This window comes from Lycorma delicatula, chromosome 4, assembly GCF_047948215.1.
Source record: "Lycorma delicatula isolate Av1 chromosome 4, ASM4794821v1, whole genome shotgun sequence".
Classification (NCBI taxonomy): Eukaryota; Metazoa; Arthropoda; class Insecta; order Hemiptera; family Fulgoridae; genus Lycorma; species Lycorma delicatula.
Window position 1 is genome coordinate 146,590,957 of NC_134458.1, and position 18,203 is coordinate 146,609,159.

Sequence of the window (18,203 nt, forward strand, 5' to 3'; positions counted from 1 at the left end):
CGATACTGAAATCAGATCAGAAACTAATTCTAAATATAGTGAAAGATATGAAAAGTGCTATATAAGATTTAGTAAAAGTCTTAGACTTCTGCCCATCATGACAAAGGAAATAATATTAGTTAATAATCAAAATTTAATTCTGATCAATGTTTGTTTTGTAAGTCAAACCATCATTAACAAAAATGTAAAGAATTCTTAAATTTACCCATCAATGAACGCAGAGGCTTTTTGGGGCATAATAATTGTTGTTTTATTTGTTTAAATAAAGGTCATTCTATTAATGAGTGTTACTCAAAAAAGTTATATGTACTAAAAAACATAATACACTTGTTTACATGCACAAAATTAATGATTCTAATTTAAGTAGCAATAAGCCTCAAAATAATACTTATTGTTCATTTAATAATCAAACAAAAAATATACTAATATCAACAGCCATGTGTAACATCAATGACATATATGGTAATCATCATTCGTGTAGAATCTTGTTAGATTCTGGTAGCCAGGCACATTTTTGCACATATAAATTTGCCCGAAAATTAGGACTTAAACTAATTAAAAATAATATCCCCATTTCATGCATAAATAAATCATTATCACAATCCAAATACAGTATTACACTTGCATTATACACTCGATATAAGAACTTTTCATTCAAAGTACAATGTGCTGTTTTATCTGATACATCAGACAGCCTTCCATCAACCACATTTGACATTTCTAATCTTATAGTCTTCCTTGAAATATATTTCTAGCAGAACCCAAGTTCAACGTACCAAATAACATTGACATACTAATTGGAGCTCAACTCTATTTGAGTCTTATCTTGCCTGGGAAAAATCCTATTATTCAGGAGACTAAATTGGGATATATACTTTAGCGAACTGCAAAATCCAAATCTGTCGTGTAGTAGTGATAAAATAAAAAGTTGATATTCACACAATAAAAATAATAGTGATAATAGCAATATAAAAAAAAGAATAAAAAGTCTTTTAGTGATATTGATTTAACTGGAAATAGTGATGATAGCAAAGTAAAAATAAAAAATTGGATTTGTTATCATCATCTTCTTGTCAGAGTAGTAGCGATACAGATTCTGATTCAGATACGGATACAAGTAAATATACTGGAACTAGCTCAAGTAGTTCAGATACAGACTTAGATACTAGGAGGACATACAAAAAGAAAAATGATTATGTTAGACACAAAGAAATGTGAACATGTGATAAAAAACAGAAAAGATAGAAAAGAATACAAGTGTATGCATTGTAAAAAAATATTTGATAATAGAAATAGATTAGGCCAGCACATTACAGTATGTCATGCTATAACCATCATTGCAAATTCTGTACAAAGAAATTTATTTTTGGAAAACAATTATGTAACCATTACTGTCCTAAGAGAAGCTCTGTGAATCATTTTATTTATAAATTTAAATAACTTTGCGTCTTAACATCAGGAATGGATAATCATATCAAGCTGAAATTTTGTATACTGCTAGCGTACCTAAATAATAATAAACCTGATTGCTCTATCTATTGCAAAATGGCAGTTTTCAGTGTTAATATCTTTGCAACTGTAAAGTTTATTTCAATGTTATGTTATTACAAAAATGTTAAGCATTTTATGACAAAGAAAATATCAGTCTATTTGTTCAAACGTATTTATTCAAATCTGTTCATAAATAACAGTTCTGGCAAAAATTCTTGGAATGAGTAACTAGATTAAAAAACCATTTCAATAATATTATATTTTATTGTAATATTTTTAATATTATTATAATTTATTACATGACCATTAACAAAATTCTTCCACTTGAGATTGTGGCAAGTTATTTAATTTTATTCTGGAGGAAATGAAAACTGGTTTTTAATCTAGTGACTTACTCCATAAACCTTTGCCATAACTTTGTTATTTATGAACAGATTTGAATAAATATGGTACCATTTTCTTTATCATAAAATTTTAACATTTTTTGTAATAACATAACATTTAGATAAACCAGCAATTGCAAAGATATTAACAATTAAAAGGTTTACATGGTTCCATTTTATAATTTATTGTGAGATCAGATTCATTATTTTTAGACAATTAAACGACTAGGTGTACCCTAGAAATATACAAAATTTCATCTTGATATACAATTAATCATTCCTGAGCAATAAATTTTTATATTAAAAATACAAAATGGGGGATAGCTGGTAAATTAAGCATTTCTGGACATATGTTAAATAAGTTTTTTTTTTTTTTTATTTCAGTATGGGGAACCATCCCCAAAATTTTTGAAACTGCTTTTACAAACACTCTTTATATTTTTGGAGTAATATATTTATTTTATATACTACTGGAGCAAGATAAGCTGATTTTTTAAAAATCAGTTGCACTCCCTTTCACGTCTTTATAAAAGAGTTCAGCAGTTGCTATATTTCTTAAGAGAAAATGTTTTTCTTTTTTGAAATTGTTGTCTAGTGTATTATAATTAATATTTAATCAAAATACACACTTTATGAATACACAGAATTGCAATCATAACAAATACTTGCCAATTTATATAATAAGCTTTTCAAATTCATCATTAGTTATTAAGTACTACAATAACAGGTAAATGCACTAAAATACACATCGGGTAAAAATATAGAATTTTTCAAATGTTGCTGATCATTTCATTACAAATAGGGAATAATCTACAAACATTAGAAATAAATAATTCTCAAAATATTACTAAGTTTGAACATTTTAAAAAATATTATATTTACAATTATAAATATAAATATAAACATGCTGAATTATTTGAGTTAGTACACACCTGTTATAATAGTTACCTTAATTATAACAATCAACAATTATAATAATTGGTCATGACAGCTATCAAATTTTATAAGTAAACATGGTAATGCTTGACAAGTAAGTGTTATAGTAATTGTAATGCAAAAGTGTTATAGTACTATATAACTGATGATGCATCCATGAATTTCAACAGTATATTATCAAATTAATTACTTTATATTAAGGTTGATGTTTTTCTGTGATATTAGATGGTTGTTAGAATTTCTGATTCTAAGAAATATTTTATTTAATATGATTAATAATTAATAAAAAAGACAAAAAACGTAAAATTTTTAAATTTTAGCCATAAGGCATAAATTTTTAAATCTTTAAAAAAAATAAACTGCTTGTGTGTAGTGATGTAGTTTAACTCCACTACATATGTTTATATGTAATAAATGATTTTTTCTGGATAATTTTACTAACTGATGATGAACCTTAGGGTTTAAAAGCACTTTTAGTAATAAGGAAAGAATATAATTTTTATTTTATGTCAGTTAGAAATTTGATCACTTCAATCTTAACAATGAATTAGTCGGTATCTTTAAAATTATAGATTTTTTTTACATGTTTATATTACTGTTTTATATAATAATATATAATTACAGCTATAATGAACAAATTAAAAAGTGAGACCAGAACATTTACAAGTAAAAGATCTCTTTCAATTTCAATCAGCATCTTAAGTGTTTAATATGTAAAATACTTAACATAAACAAACCTAAATATAGTTATGTTTTATTTCAGTAGCATAAAGACTCATTAATAATAAAACTTCACTTTATTACTGCATGAGAGGTCATAATGAGTATTCTCTATTAGATCGATAAAAGGGAGTAAAAGATAGTGCTACACAGTATTTATAAACATTCGTAATTAATATGTTTAACAGTACAAAGAATACAACATAAAAAAAACTTTAGTTAGTAAAAAGAAGTAGGAATTATTTTCTCATTAATATAGACAACAAATGCTAAGTAATACTTCTACATTTGGTACAAAGGTTAGTTACTTGCACTGACATTCTTAACTAAAACAGATTTAGTTTTTTAAAATAGTAAAAGTTTTTAATGAAATCTCATTATCATGTAAATGATAATGAGATCATTTCATCCAAAATCTCAGTATCATGTAAAAATTATTCTTCTAGAAGATTTTTTCAAAGCTAATTATGCAACAACTTTTCAGAAGGCCCTTAGTTAATGGCACCCTTCTTTTACAGATCCACCAGCAACTCTAAAAAGATAAACTACCAATAACTCTAAAAAGATCTTTAGGAAGTAAGTATAATTTTCACATAATTTTGATTGTAATTCATTAATAACTTTGAAAAATGTATTAGCATTTCATCTCCTAGATCAACAAAATTTTAGTTCACATACTACTAACTGAGATAAATCAATTTTTAAGCTGTTTATTTTTTTATAAATAACTTTCACACAGTTTTTTACATGTTTATTTATTTATTATTTTTATTTGTTTTTTTTTAGAGTTCAACGGACTGGAGGAATTGCTTCTGATGAGAAAGAACCAGTGATTCATAAAAGAAAATCTGATGACAAAACTAGAACAAATAGAGTTTCTGCAACTCCCAGTAGGTTAACGCTATATACTTAAGGATTAATTACATCTGAAAAAACTATATAAAAATTTCAGTACTGAAGAGTTATAATTTATGTTTGCATTTGTTACGTTGTACTATTTGTTGTAAATAATTATTAATCAAGATTGAATTATACAATTAACAACAAAATAATTTTTAAATGTATAAAAAAAAAATCTTTGTTAAAAATAGAAATATAGTAGAAAAAAATTACCAGTAATATTTATAAAATTATAAAATGTGATCTGAAAATGTGTCGATATAGCTAAATAAAACTGTTAAATATTTAAATTGTTCAGCTGCTTCATTCTACTGAGCAATAGATATGATAATAGCAATATGTAGAAAAATCTGTATATTGAGTAATATGTAATATTATACTATCTAGTACTATTATTGTACTGTTAAACTAGAACTATTGTACTGTTATACTAGAACTATATTATGCTGTATAAGTAATACGTTATTTGTTTATCTCGACATCAATCAGAAATACCCAAAATGATTTTATTGACATTTTTTGTTGAATTTACCTTAACTCTGACTGATATCTTCGATATGCTGAAATGTAGAACACTTCCAGATGATTTGTTCCTCAGATGTTTTGTAGTATTTATTTTTCCAGATTATTTAAAAATATATATTTGGAACAAATTGAAAATATTAAAGTATAAATACTTATATTTTAAATATTTTGAAATTTTGATGTTTTTATCCCCTTCTGATAAGAAACATTCCCGTAGGCCAGTGAAATGAGGATGATATGTATGGTATGTAAATGAGGTATAGTCTTGTACAGACTCAGGCTGATTATTCCTGATATGTGTGGTTAATTGAATGCCAACCATTAAAGCACACCAGTATCCACTGTCTAGTATCCAGATCCATACAAAAGCAAATAACTTTTACTAGCATTTGAACCTCAGAACCTTTGACTTCAAAAACCATCTGTTCAACAACTGATTTTGCGATGACAAGTTAACAGATAGACCAGTCCGATGGGCTCTTTCTATATATTGTGTAGAGATAAGGAAATTTCTATATTCTTATTTATAAATGTAACATTTTTCTGACAGATGATTGTTATTTAATTTTAGGTTCTGGAAAAACAAATACAGCTGCAACAACAACACCAGTGATCAGGTGCGAACGTAGTAGCCGAGTTGAACGAAGGCCACCAGAAAGACCTGGGGGTGGTAGTGGTGTTGGAAGAACCAGAACTCAGCACGCCCTGTATGTACGCAACAACCGAAATCGCACACGCACACGTCCTCGGCCCCAATGCCCGTGTGTTTGACCTTAACACCCCCCAACCTTCTTCACCTTCTCCCCAGCTGGTACCGTAATCAAAAAACTCGATAATGTGTGCAAACGCAGTTAAACTACAGAACAGCTATATCACTTCTATCAGAACTGTCATACATAACTCAATCACAATAGAGTGTTTCAAAATTCAATTTTCTAACTTGTAGTATTTCCTGATGTAGCTTAAATTCTACTTCTGTCGCAGGGGTTTTACATGCATCACAGTTATGTTAGTTACTTTCTCTAAGAGTAACTGTGTTCACTAAACAATAGAGAAAAGAATGGTGTCACTTGTAACACTGAATATCACCTGTATTTTGGTATGGTTGGCATTTTGGTGTGGTAACTATATGTTTAGTTTTGAAAAAAGGCAACAGATAACAACTTAACTTCTTATTTTCCCTGCAAAGCCTGTTATGAGACTTGTTAAATGAGAATAGCAATGTTTCAGTGGGGAGTTAATTTTCATATGACATTTACAATCATTAGGTTTTGGCATCCAACAGAAATAATTATACATTTTAAAAAAACATGGTTTATATCATAAACAAAACTTCCAAATCCCAATTTAAAATTAAAAATAACAAATTATTTTAGATTAAAATGCAAATTATTTTGCATTTTAAAAAGAGGATTTGAAAACAATTTATAAATTAATGTGAAAATGCTAAAAATACTCAACACCATATTCCAAGGTTAAAATTTTGAGCTTACATAGAGAATTAATCCTACATTTAAAAAAGTACAGATATCTTTTTTAATATTAAAACTGGAATGGTACTGAGAGTTAGTGATGAATAATCATGTAACTGCTTCTCCTAGTTGGAAAACCAATAATGTTTAAATTACCTCCAAAAACATTTATAGTACCAAATAGTAATAATAGTAATTACCCTGCTGTCAAGTTGTTATTGATATTATAGTGCTATCACAGAGTTAATTAACTAATTCCCTACATGATATCATGTAATTTGTATTTAAATATTACTGAACTTTCAGTTACACGTTTAATTGGTTTTAGGGATTTTTTTAGTTACTATTTAGTTAATTCTTAATTACTGATCTTTTATTTGATATAGTTAAATAGTTATTGTTTCTCTTCAGAAAAAATACAGGTAGAGTAAGAACATCACCGCTTTCCATTGTTGATTCTAGAAGATTTTTTTAAATAAGTGATTTACATACTGGATTATTGTAGTAATTTGTCAGATTTTAAAATATAATTTCTTTGATATTAATAAGATATGTATTGGAGTAACTTGATGTATAATATGTACGTTTAAATTGTTCCCATTTCATTACAACTGTCAACCATTCATATTTTAATAATACATCAGTCTTGAATTTTTCTTAACTTTGTATTAAAATACTATAATTTTATTTTTTAACATATGAAATTTTTAGCACCTAAGAATTTTGAGACACTCTCTATTTATATGTATATATAGTTCTTCTCAGGAGTATTCTGAAGGTTCGTTTTTATGATAAGTTCAATATTATTATTTGACTCAGCACAACTGATTTTCATCCAGTTATTTTAATTGATTTTGTTGCAGTATTTTTCACTTTTTTAAATGTTATTTAATGAAGTAAGATTTTTGAAAAATGATAATAGGTAACAGCATAGAACAACATTTTACATTAAATCAAGTATAGGTTAGATTTGAGAAATAAAATATTCTAATACAAGTAATAGAAAACTTGTATAACTATAAGAGCACTAAAATTAAATTTTATTACAGAATTAAATTTTCATGAGAAGCTCAGAAGAAAATGTAATATAAACTTGTTACTTCCAATTTTCACATTTTGACCTCACTTTTTTTTATAAAAAATACATCTGTATTGTAGTGAAATTTTTACCCATAATAAATTTTCTTAATTGTTAAGAATAAAACTAGAACATAAATTTAAAAATAAATTAATAAAATTATTGACATTTTCAATTTGCATAATTTTTCATTTATTGAAATAACTTAAAGAACTGTCATACAATTCTTTTGTTCAATCACCATTGGCATATGGTCGAATCTGTCTCTTACTAGAAGGTAATATAGTTTTGTTGATCTTAATTATCCAGTAACTTTTCTGATACAATTATCAAAGAGAACATAATATTTATACTATATATAGTTTTATTTCATACATATTTCTTTAAAAAGAATGCAGTTAAAAAATTTTGTTAAAAATGACATTTAACAAATAAATGCAAAACATATTAGATAACATTTTAAATAGTTTATTTAAAAGATCTAAAGATTATTGGGCAAAAAGGCTAAATTACTAAAATCAGAAACACACTTTGTGGGATGATATTTTCTTCCCTAAACAACCCCTTTTCCTTATGTTTCTTACATTTTACTGGAATCTATATAAGTAGATTTCGTCCAACCTCTCATTCTATTTTTTTATTTTACACCCTTATGTTTTTATTTTTCTGTTTTATTTTTTCTTATTTATTATTGTCAGCAGCAAAAACCTTTCTTTATGGGTTATGCTATTTAATTATGTTGCCTTAGTTCTAACAACAAATAAAAATGATCAATCAATCCCTTCTAACTTGAATAAGTACAATAGGAATAATGATAAGAATGTCAGCCATCACCCTGACATCATCTATTGCATTATGTGGCCACCTTCAAATAATTGATAGAGCAGCTACTTCTTTATTTGGACTTTTGTTTCCTGTGGCATTTAAGATGCCACAAAACATGAGATGCCAAAAAGAGAAAAAAAAGACCAAACAAGGAGCTGTAAATATTTTTCACATAAGGCTAAGCCACTTAAAATCTATAAAAAAAAAAAACAAATACAGAACTAGCAGAAAAAACCAGTGTCATCAGTAAGAAACAGCCCAGTAATGAGGCAAAGTTCTAGATTAAAACAATAGGGATCTTTACCCCCTAAGTTTCCAGGAAAAAATAAATTTAAAAAAATATTAAAGCTAATTAATAAAAACACAGAAATTTTCATTATTGGCAAGTTATAGAGTGGTATGTATTTTGTACAGGCTATATTTATCAAACTAAGATAAAAACACTAAGATAACTGTCACAAAATAGCAGAAAAAAGGAAATGTTTTATAAAATAAACACCATATAAGAGTCATAGAATTTTTCATTTGATTTTTCAGCTGGAAGGATTACCATAAAATTTAAGAAAACGTGCTTTCAGAGTACTCCTAGGATGTTAATTGATTTCTTCAAAATCTGTAGAATTTCTCTTTTTCAATTTTTTTTTCTTTATATTGAGTAGTTTGCATGTCATCATTTGCATATAGTGGTCATTTTGAAATAAAACTCTTGACAACACGACACAATAACAAACAAAACATTACATAAAGTTTTCACAAATTTTTGTTCAAAATTTTTAATGAATTCCTCAGTTGTTCTAACTAATCCCTTTTTTATACAAAGAACTTATTGCCTTTGTTTTCCTTACTACTTATCATTACTTTTATTTTCCTTAAATTATTATTTTCTTATATTGCATTCTATTACTTTAATGTATTCTAGTTTCAGTGACAGACATTTAATTTATTTCAAAAATTGTGAACAATTAATGGATCTATGATTAAATCCCTAACATAAATATATATAATTGAAGGAAAGGGCTTTATTAAAGAGAGATTTGTCTTTTATATATATATACATATATATGTTTTCTGTGGTGTATGAGTATACTACATAGATTAAGTTTAAAAAGTCGGACTTCGGTCATTAAGATTTGAAAAAGCACAGTCTTGAAATTACCAAATAGATTCTTTATTTTTGTTTTTTCAACTAGACCAACAGTCCCAGTTTTAGAAAAGGGTTTTTAGTAAACTGAATGAAATTTAGAAGAAAATTTAATTTTTCCTAAACCCTTAGCACAAATTTTTTTCTTTTCAATAAAATAATCTGTTCCAACTTATACATTTGCTAGATTACTCAAATGAAACCAGTTGCTAATGAGTTGATTCTGTCTAATCACATTGACCTATTTATCAGAATTTTGTATGCTCTAATTTTCTTTGTTCACTGCAATCTGAATCAATCCTTTCTAGTTGAAAGCACTTTATATACTATCCACATTTTACATTATACAATTGAAGTAATGACTTCAATTGTTTTTTACTCCTTTTATTTGAAAATCATTTTAAAATAAATAATAAAATACTTCCTTGTTGAGAATTATAAATCTTTTAATTTTTATTTTACAAGTAAATAACTTTTTTTAATAAAATGAAATGGACTAGAGAAGTTTGTCGTAAGTTTTTGTTGGTTCGATACGCTGCTCCATTCCTTTCTCAATCTATTTTCAATCAGCATGCCTCTACATCCTACACCCTCAGTTATTTGTTTCATATATTTTTATTTTTGCTTTTCATTATCATTTTTATCTCTGCACCTCCTTCTAAAACCAAATTCAGTGAGCATTAATGTATGGCCCTTCTTTTTAAAAAAAATGATACAAAGATACTGGAAAAATGTTAGTTGATTTTGATTAAAATGACATTATGTAATTTAAAACATTAGCAGTGGGAGAACCCACTGTGTATGACTAGAAAATCAAAATTAGATTTCAAAATTTGTTTAAATTTTGTTTGGGGACTGATTTATCTATGCGAAAAACATAACTAAGAATATTACCTCATAAAAAATAATTCAATTTGATCATAATACCTGAGACCCCTCAGGTCATCTTTAAGATGTTCTACTGTTAGAACATTAGTTTAAAAATTATAACATTAAAATAAATTCTGTTTGGTTTGTTAAAAATTGATACCACCAACTGTCACAGATAAATCATTGCTGAGTGAGTACCTTTTTTATTCTTAAAGTGACTCTTCATTTTCAGTGTTGATTGAACAACTGCATCAGTTGTTCATTTTGTGTTCATTTTTTTTATCCTAAAGTTGTACAATGTTATACATAGACATTCTTCATATATTACATACCTTTAATAAAGCAATCTTTCAACAGACATTTTATTTTTCACTGATTTGAAAATATGTTATAAAGCCTTTTTATTTTTCTTTGTTAACTTTGTCAACAATGCATGTTGTTCTTAAATTTGTACAAGTAAAAGCCTGCAGTAAAATGCTTGAACTGCTTTTTTTGCTGTAATATAGCTCGCATATATTTTCTTATCCTCATTAATGGTCAGCTAAGTACTTTATCTAGTCCACTGTTATCTAAAAATACTGATATTTCAATTCATTTCTTACATTACTGTACCAGTAACTAGCATGTGTTTAACTTTACTAATAAAATTAATATGTGAATTTGAATTTTCATGAGAAATCCATTAAAAATATGTTTTAAGGATTTTTTTTATATTTATTTTGTATACAATTTTGATTTTCATGTAATATTTTTTTCTTTCAATAAATTCAGTCAGTTACTAATACATGTAAAGTATTTATAAAGTTATACAAATCGTACTTTAGAATTTAAAACGATTCATAATTTAACTTTCATAAAGTACATAAAGTCTTTCTTAGAAGACTTTGTAATGACAATAAAAATCAATGTTTATCATTACATATCACTTGGTATAGCAATAAGCACCTCAACAAAACTAATATTTTCAATTTAACAAAGTGTACTTTGTTGGTAAATTACCAGATTTTGGAAATTTTTAAAATACCGGAATTAAAAATTATATTGATATTACCAAAAAATTTGGAGCATTATAAAATAGTATGTTTCATTTTCATAAAACAACTTTTTATAAAAGTCAGATTCAAAATCAAAGGTATCTTTCTTAATATTTTTGTCACTTAGACATTAAAAATAATAATAAATAAATAAAAAGACAATGAAAATAGCATTGTAACAAAAAGAGAAAGATTAGTTTGCAAATAAATGTACTGCTAAAACATGGTATTGAGATCCAAAAACTCAATATGCAAATTCTTCTAAATTCTAGAGCTGCAGTTCTTTCAAATTCAAAAAAGCTGATTCAGACTTTAAAAGTTATTTAATAATAAAAGAAGTAATATATGAAGTGAATTAGAAAACAGTATTAAAAAAAAATTCAGTAAAAGAATTCATGTTTGTTACAAATATTTATATATTTATGCTTATATATGTCAAGGTTTGAAATTAATAAATCTTTTATTCTGATCAGTATATACATTATATAAATCATGTCAGGAATATGTAGATATATTACTACAACACAGATAAGAAAAGGAACTAGCCCTAGTATTTTTCCTGACTGAATCAAGGTAAACCATGATATAACTTGACAAGAGCAGAATCACAAAATTCATAATTAATAACAAAATTAAAAAGCAGATGTGATTAAAATCAGTATTATTTATTTAAAATATAAACAAATGAAATAATGTTAAGATAAATTTTAGAAGTTGTGAAATATAAAAAATAGCTACAAAAATAATTTAGTAGGTGTAAATGGAAATTTCATGAACATGTAATCTACACATTTAACAGAGTGCAGAAAGTTCAACGTTTTTAACTTTTTAATTAATACTCGACAACAGAGTAATATTATTTATGCAAAGAAGATTTTTAATTTTATTTTAAATAAATTGGTAGAATTTTTTTTTTAAATCATTCAGTAATTTATTAAATATTGCAATAAAAGCATAATAATGCCTGTTCTTGTAAGGTGAAATATTGTGCTGTCTTAAACAAATAAATGATTGAATGAAAGATCATTATATTATTTTTGCAACCGTTAAATTTTTAACCCAAATAAAAAACTGGTAATGTTAACAAAGTTTACTTCTTTAAAAAATTGCTATGACTCATATACAACAATTTTGTTTAATAAATATGGAATCATAATCTATTTTTAACTAGAATATATTAAAGTTTAAAATATTTCAACTGTTTTGGGTAGATTGCTATTTTTACATAGGCCACTGCTTCTTTTACCCTGGTAAATAAACATTCACAGAATCTAATTCAGAAATTCCATGATTTATATCATTTTATAGATACAGAGAGTTATGAGTAACCTGGAATTTTATATTTTCAAACTGGAATCCATTATTATAGATTATCAAGCTTTTTTGACTGGAATGAGCAAAGCAATCAACTAATATGCAAAACTTTTTGCATACAGAAAAATACATGAAACATATGTATTTAGATGGAAGTAAGTCTTTATCAGCTTTACATAATCAGCACCACAGCCCCACGTACAGCTTAGTCCCTTTCAATCAGTCTGAAGCCATAGCCATACTCCCAAACTGTAATCACGAGTGATACTGTAAAGAAAGGATAGTGATATAGGCTCTCACAGAAGCAAGACAAACAACCCTACTCAAAGGAGAACTTCAAGGTCCTCCAGAGATTAGAGAATCTTTATGATTTTTCATTAACTATTTTAAGTTTATGCGGCATCAGATTGTTTATCTTCAGACATTAAAAAGCCATCTATGTTTAAATTTTAGGTTCTTTTAGGATTAACTTTTAATTGTCTGGCATGTGGAATTATCCAGCTAAAGTACAAACCCTTGCTGGATGACTTAAAAAACTTCAGATTTACAGTTGACTATCTAGTTTGCCTACATCAATAAAATAAAGAGAAATGCTGGAAGATTTACAATAAATGACTTAAGCAAACAAAGATGCATAATTTTAAAAATAGATTAACATATGAATGTTTCAGTAAATGGAGAAAAGAGTAGAAAGTTAAAGCATTTTAATAAAAAGCGATAAATGACTAGAAGTATGAAAAGGAACTAAGAATAAACAAAGAAAAAGAATAGAAATACTATGCCAATTAAAAAAAGCAGTAAGTTGTGTATTAGAAAAGAATAAACTTACAAAGTAAAAGAGAAAAAATCAAATATTATTGTATTGAAATTCTGGCATTATGTTTTATTCCAATAACTTGAATCATTTAATATAAAGTTGATGATGAGTTAAGACCTCCACAATAGAGCTGAAACCGGAGGATCTGTATTGGAACCTTTGTCAGATTTGACACATACAACAAAATTCATTTCATTGTAAAAAAAAAGGAAATAGAGAAAAGATTGGCTGTAAATAGACGTTAGCATGTGATTAGAAGAAGAATAAATAATTAAATAAAAGGAACAAAATAATGTTTACTAGCCTTTTACATACTGAATTGTAGCCTGGTTATGAGGTAAGAACTTAAATTTTTAATACATCTTTTTTGCCCTACTCAATCACCATAATATTTAGATTGTTCAATTATTACAGAAAATAACAGTTTTATCGTTTTGATGGAGTATAACTGACTGAGAAATGATTAAATGAAAATTAAAGATCTTTGTTATAAACATATGACAAAATTGTATGCCATATTTGGCTGGAGAAGGCACAAACATGTCCCTCACTATCAGATCCTCTTTTGGCTTTACTTAGTTTTTCAAGAGCTCAACATAAAAAAGATTCTGAATTTGAAAAAGCTGTATTAAATTAATCATATATTGGCCATTAAATAGAATTACAATTTGAGAAAAATTCCTTTTTCATTTTCCCACCTACAAAAAAAAAATGAAATAAATGATACAAGATGATTAAGACAGTTTTCAAAGCAACTTGAAAAATTTTTTCCCATAAAATTCTGAAATTAATTAACAAGTTCCTGTTTATTTGTGAAACTGCAAACATATGGAATTGTCTTTTTACTAATGACTTCATCAATCAGCCAAAAAAATTCTTAAATCTGAATTGTTTCCAGTAACAGTTATAAGTAATTTTGAGATACCATGGACCAGGCTTAATTAAGATACCAAGGTTTAATTAAGATATGTTACAAACCATGTGTTTGAGTAGCTGTGCGCTATCATTGGGGCAGCTCTGACTTAATGAAAGAATTGGTATAGGCCAGTATTTTTATTACAAATTGTTATATTTTAGATTAGCTTTTGATCCTTTTCAAAGCCTTGGGACTGTTTTTTGTACCAATTGTAATATCACATGTTCAACATTCAACATTGGATAATTTATTATATTTTGATCTGAGTGTTTATATTGTAATTTGTGTTTGATCTATAATGTCATTTTTTCTTTGTTTGACAGAAGCAAGAAGAAATGTACCAGTGGTGCTAGTCACAGAGAAGAAGTGATATCGCAAGCCATCAAATAAAGATTTTTAAATTCTTGGCATTGGCAGACTGATTCTGGATCTCAAATCAATTTTTAATTTTCTTTTTTTTATTTGTTTTTTTCTTTATATTTTCTCAGCTATTATTTAAAAAACTCTAAGCTAAATATTAAACATAAATTAATTAAATATTTGCATTTGATTGGTCAGATGGTATAAAAATACTTAAATTATTGCTTTTAAATGACTGCTATTTACTTATATTTTTGTGTATATTATTTTTATTGATATTGTTATATACTAATATTTTTTTTTTTATTATAAACTTATTAAGTTTTAAGTAATAATATGAGTTCCTATTTAAGAAAAGATTTTTTGCTTTATTTAAGCTCTCTCACTATATATAGAATTTAACTACATGATTTAATATTACTCTATTAAAAAAATAATAATTTGAAAAATCAACCATATTTATTAATGATAAGTATTTAACTTAATTACTTTTTGTCACTTAGTGACACTTATTTGAAATTTTCTTATATAATTTCTCAAAAGTCTTAACAGACCTTTGCTTTCTTTATATTGCATAATTTATAAATTTTGTGTTATATTTAGTGGGCATATTTATAAATTTAGTGGGCATCAGTATTGCAACTTATGCTCTTGCACAGATAATGAAGGAACAAAGAAATTTGGATTACAATATGTTTAGAAAGTAAAATAAAGTCATTCAAGGATTGCTGTATTGTTTGTAATGAATTGTGATGGTGTATGCTTAAAAAAAAGTGCAATGAACACCATAAAATATCTCACTAAGGCTGTGTTTTTTAACATTCTGTTTTGAAAGAATGTTGTAAACATAATTTTTTTTTTTTTTCTATTTAATTTTGTTGAATTTCATTATATTTATTTTAGTTTCATCAGATAACATTAAAAATATTTTCCATTCTAAATCAAATTTGCAGTCAGACAAATTTAACATTAAAGTAAAAATTTTTAGTCTTGTTTAACCATGATGTCTAAAGAACATAATAAAAAAAAATAATAATAATAATTTTAAAAGAAAGTTAAACAACCACTATTTCTAGATAAGTTATTTTAGTGGACAATTATTTTTGGAGTTCACTAAACCAATTTTGGTTAACCATATGGAAAAAATAAATATATATAAAGATGAAAAAATAAATATGTATAAAGATGTCAAAGTGTACTCAGTAGCAGGATTAAGGCAATGGAAAAAGCAAAATTTATTTTTTCTTTCTTATTATTATTTTAGTATATCTACTCCATCTCTTTCTCATTTCATTTTTTTTGTTTCTTAAAAAGAAATCCAAAATTTTCTTATAAAGCTCCAGAGCTTTTCAAAATAAATTAAAAAAACTTTTTATGTGTTATACTTTGAAATGCATACATTTTAAATGATTTCATGTTCCAAATTATTCAAATTTATAATCTTTTATTTATAAATAAAAATTTCACAGATTCCCCAAAAATAATTATAATGGGGGATTTAGTAAATTAGAATTCAAATGCAGCATTACTTGAAAACAAGATTTTTTTTTAATTATTCAACTTTTAAGTGTGGTTGTTTTCTTCAATTAATTCTATTTAAATCTGAAAACAAAACTGGAAAAAAACAGTATGAACACTTCATTTCTTTTCTTTTTCTGTACCTTTCGAACATTTAAGTAAATATAGAGAAGTATAAAATGTAAATGTTTAATTGCAGTATAAAACCTTTTAAGTACGAGGAAGTGTTACTTAAAAGGGAGTGTTTCAAAGGTAGGTAAAAACATAATTTTGTGTTAACTGCAACTGACATTTTATGTTTTTTTATTCGCATTAAACATTCTTAACTGTTTGATAGTTAAAATATTTTAACATACTTAATTTACTTTATTAAAAAACTTTTACAGTAAAAAAAAGTAGTAAAACATTTAATTCACTAATTGAGGGAAAAATATGTGTATAAATTAATTTAATTAAAGAAATTAAATTTTACATCAAAAAGTGGTTCATTTTTATGGATATAATATTCATGAATAAATTATTACAAAATAAAATTCTGTTATTTAAAACTTTTAACTTTCCATTAAAAAGTATAGGTGAAAATGAATTAATTTATTATTTTAATCAATAACACTATTTACACAAACAATTTTTGTACTCATATATACGATTCATTTTGTCTTGCCTTAATTTATCAGTTTTCAATCTACACATTTTTTTTGCAATTTATAACTAATTTTATAAATCATTGATGTATTTTTTTTTATGACTAACATATTTAATATTATTATTATTTATTGACTTCTACTCTATCATGGATTATAATATTTTCTCTGTTTTATTATTATTTTATAAATATATATATTATTTATATAAATTTACGTATGAATATATACTTATGAAATAATTACTTTTTGAAAACTCAAGAACAGATTGTAAAGTTTAAGATAAGCTAATAAATAAATATATTTTCATTACTTTATTCTACTTCATTAACGAGTTAGATATTCTGTTGTTCTAGGCAACCACTACACAACCTTTTCTCCTTACAACCACTACGCCAACTATTTTTGTTAATGTTTTACCATTTCAGATGTTTTAGCAATTAGCACGTTTGGTTCTGGACCAGCTAATCTCAAATTGATTTATTAAAAAGGTTTTCTTTTTCCTGTATCATTTCATCCTTCTCATCTTCCTCATTAGAATACTTAGGTAGCATATCCAAGATCATAATAGCAATAACAATGTTTAATGTTGATTTTTCAAACATTAAACTAGAGTTACGGATGACCTTGAATGAACACGCCAGTGCAGTCTAATGACAGGGGGGCTCGTCAGTTGAGCAAGGGCTACGATGCCAGAGAAAGCAATGCGTATACTATGGTTTTATGAAAGTGGATCTGTTATTGCTGTTCATAAACATTTTTGTTTAGAGTACAGCCTTGATCCTCCTAATAAAGACTCTAATAAACATTGCTATCAGCAGTTTAAGGATATCACAAAAAGATACCGGCAGACCTCCTGACTCCAAGGAAGTTGTGGATCGAATAAGAGAAACTTTTCAGAGGTACCTGGGTAAATCAACTCATTGTGTGTGAGTTTGGAAACTGGTTATACCACAATCAACAGTTGTGAAGGTTCAATAGAAGTACCTAAAATCTTCTCCATACAAAACTCAGTTGGAGCATGTGATTGAGGATGATATAAACCATGCTATTAAAACTTTGCTGCGGACATTCTTGATAAAGTGAATGAAGATAATGTCCATTTGTAGAAAAATTAATCTTTTCTGACAAAGCTACCTCCCATGTTTCTGGTCATAGTAACCTTCGTATGGTGTATATGGTGGCATGGTGGGGTAGAGAGAACCCTCATGTCATTTAACATTATGCCAGTTTAACACAGTGTGATAAACTGAAAATTA

General features: G+C 26.3%; 1 protein-coding gene across 5 annotated transcripts in view; it reads left to right on the plus strand.

The window, feature by feature from the left end:
• Positions 1-15,687, plus strand: part of LOC142323932 (uncharacterized) — a 483,338-nt gene extending 467,651 nt beyond the window's left edge. For 3 of the 5 annotated variants that reach the window (XM_075364305.1, XM_075364310.1, XM_075364307.1), the window contains 3 exons: positions 4,317-4,420; positions 5,527-5,662; positions 14,746-15,687. In XM_075364305.1, coding sequence (XP_075220420.1) covers positions 4,317-4,420; positions 5,527-5,662; positions 14,746-14,812 — 307 coding nt within the window. In that variant the 3' untranslated portion in view covers positions 14,813-15,687. Of the gene's footprint in view, positions 1-4,048; positions 4,107-4,316; positions 4,421-5,526; positions 5,767-14,745 lie in introns of those variants that run through there. The other 2 variants (XM_075364308.1, XM_075364309.1) reach the window with 2 other exon arrangements.
• Positions 15,688-18,203: the final 2,516 nt, after the last annotated feature.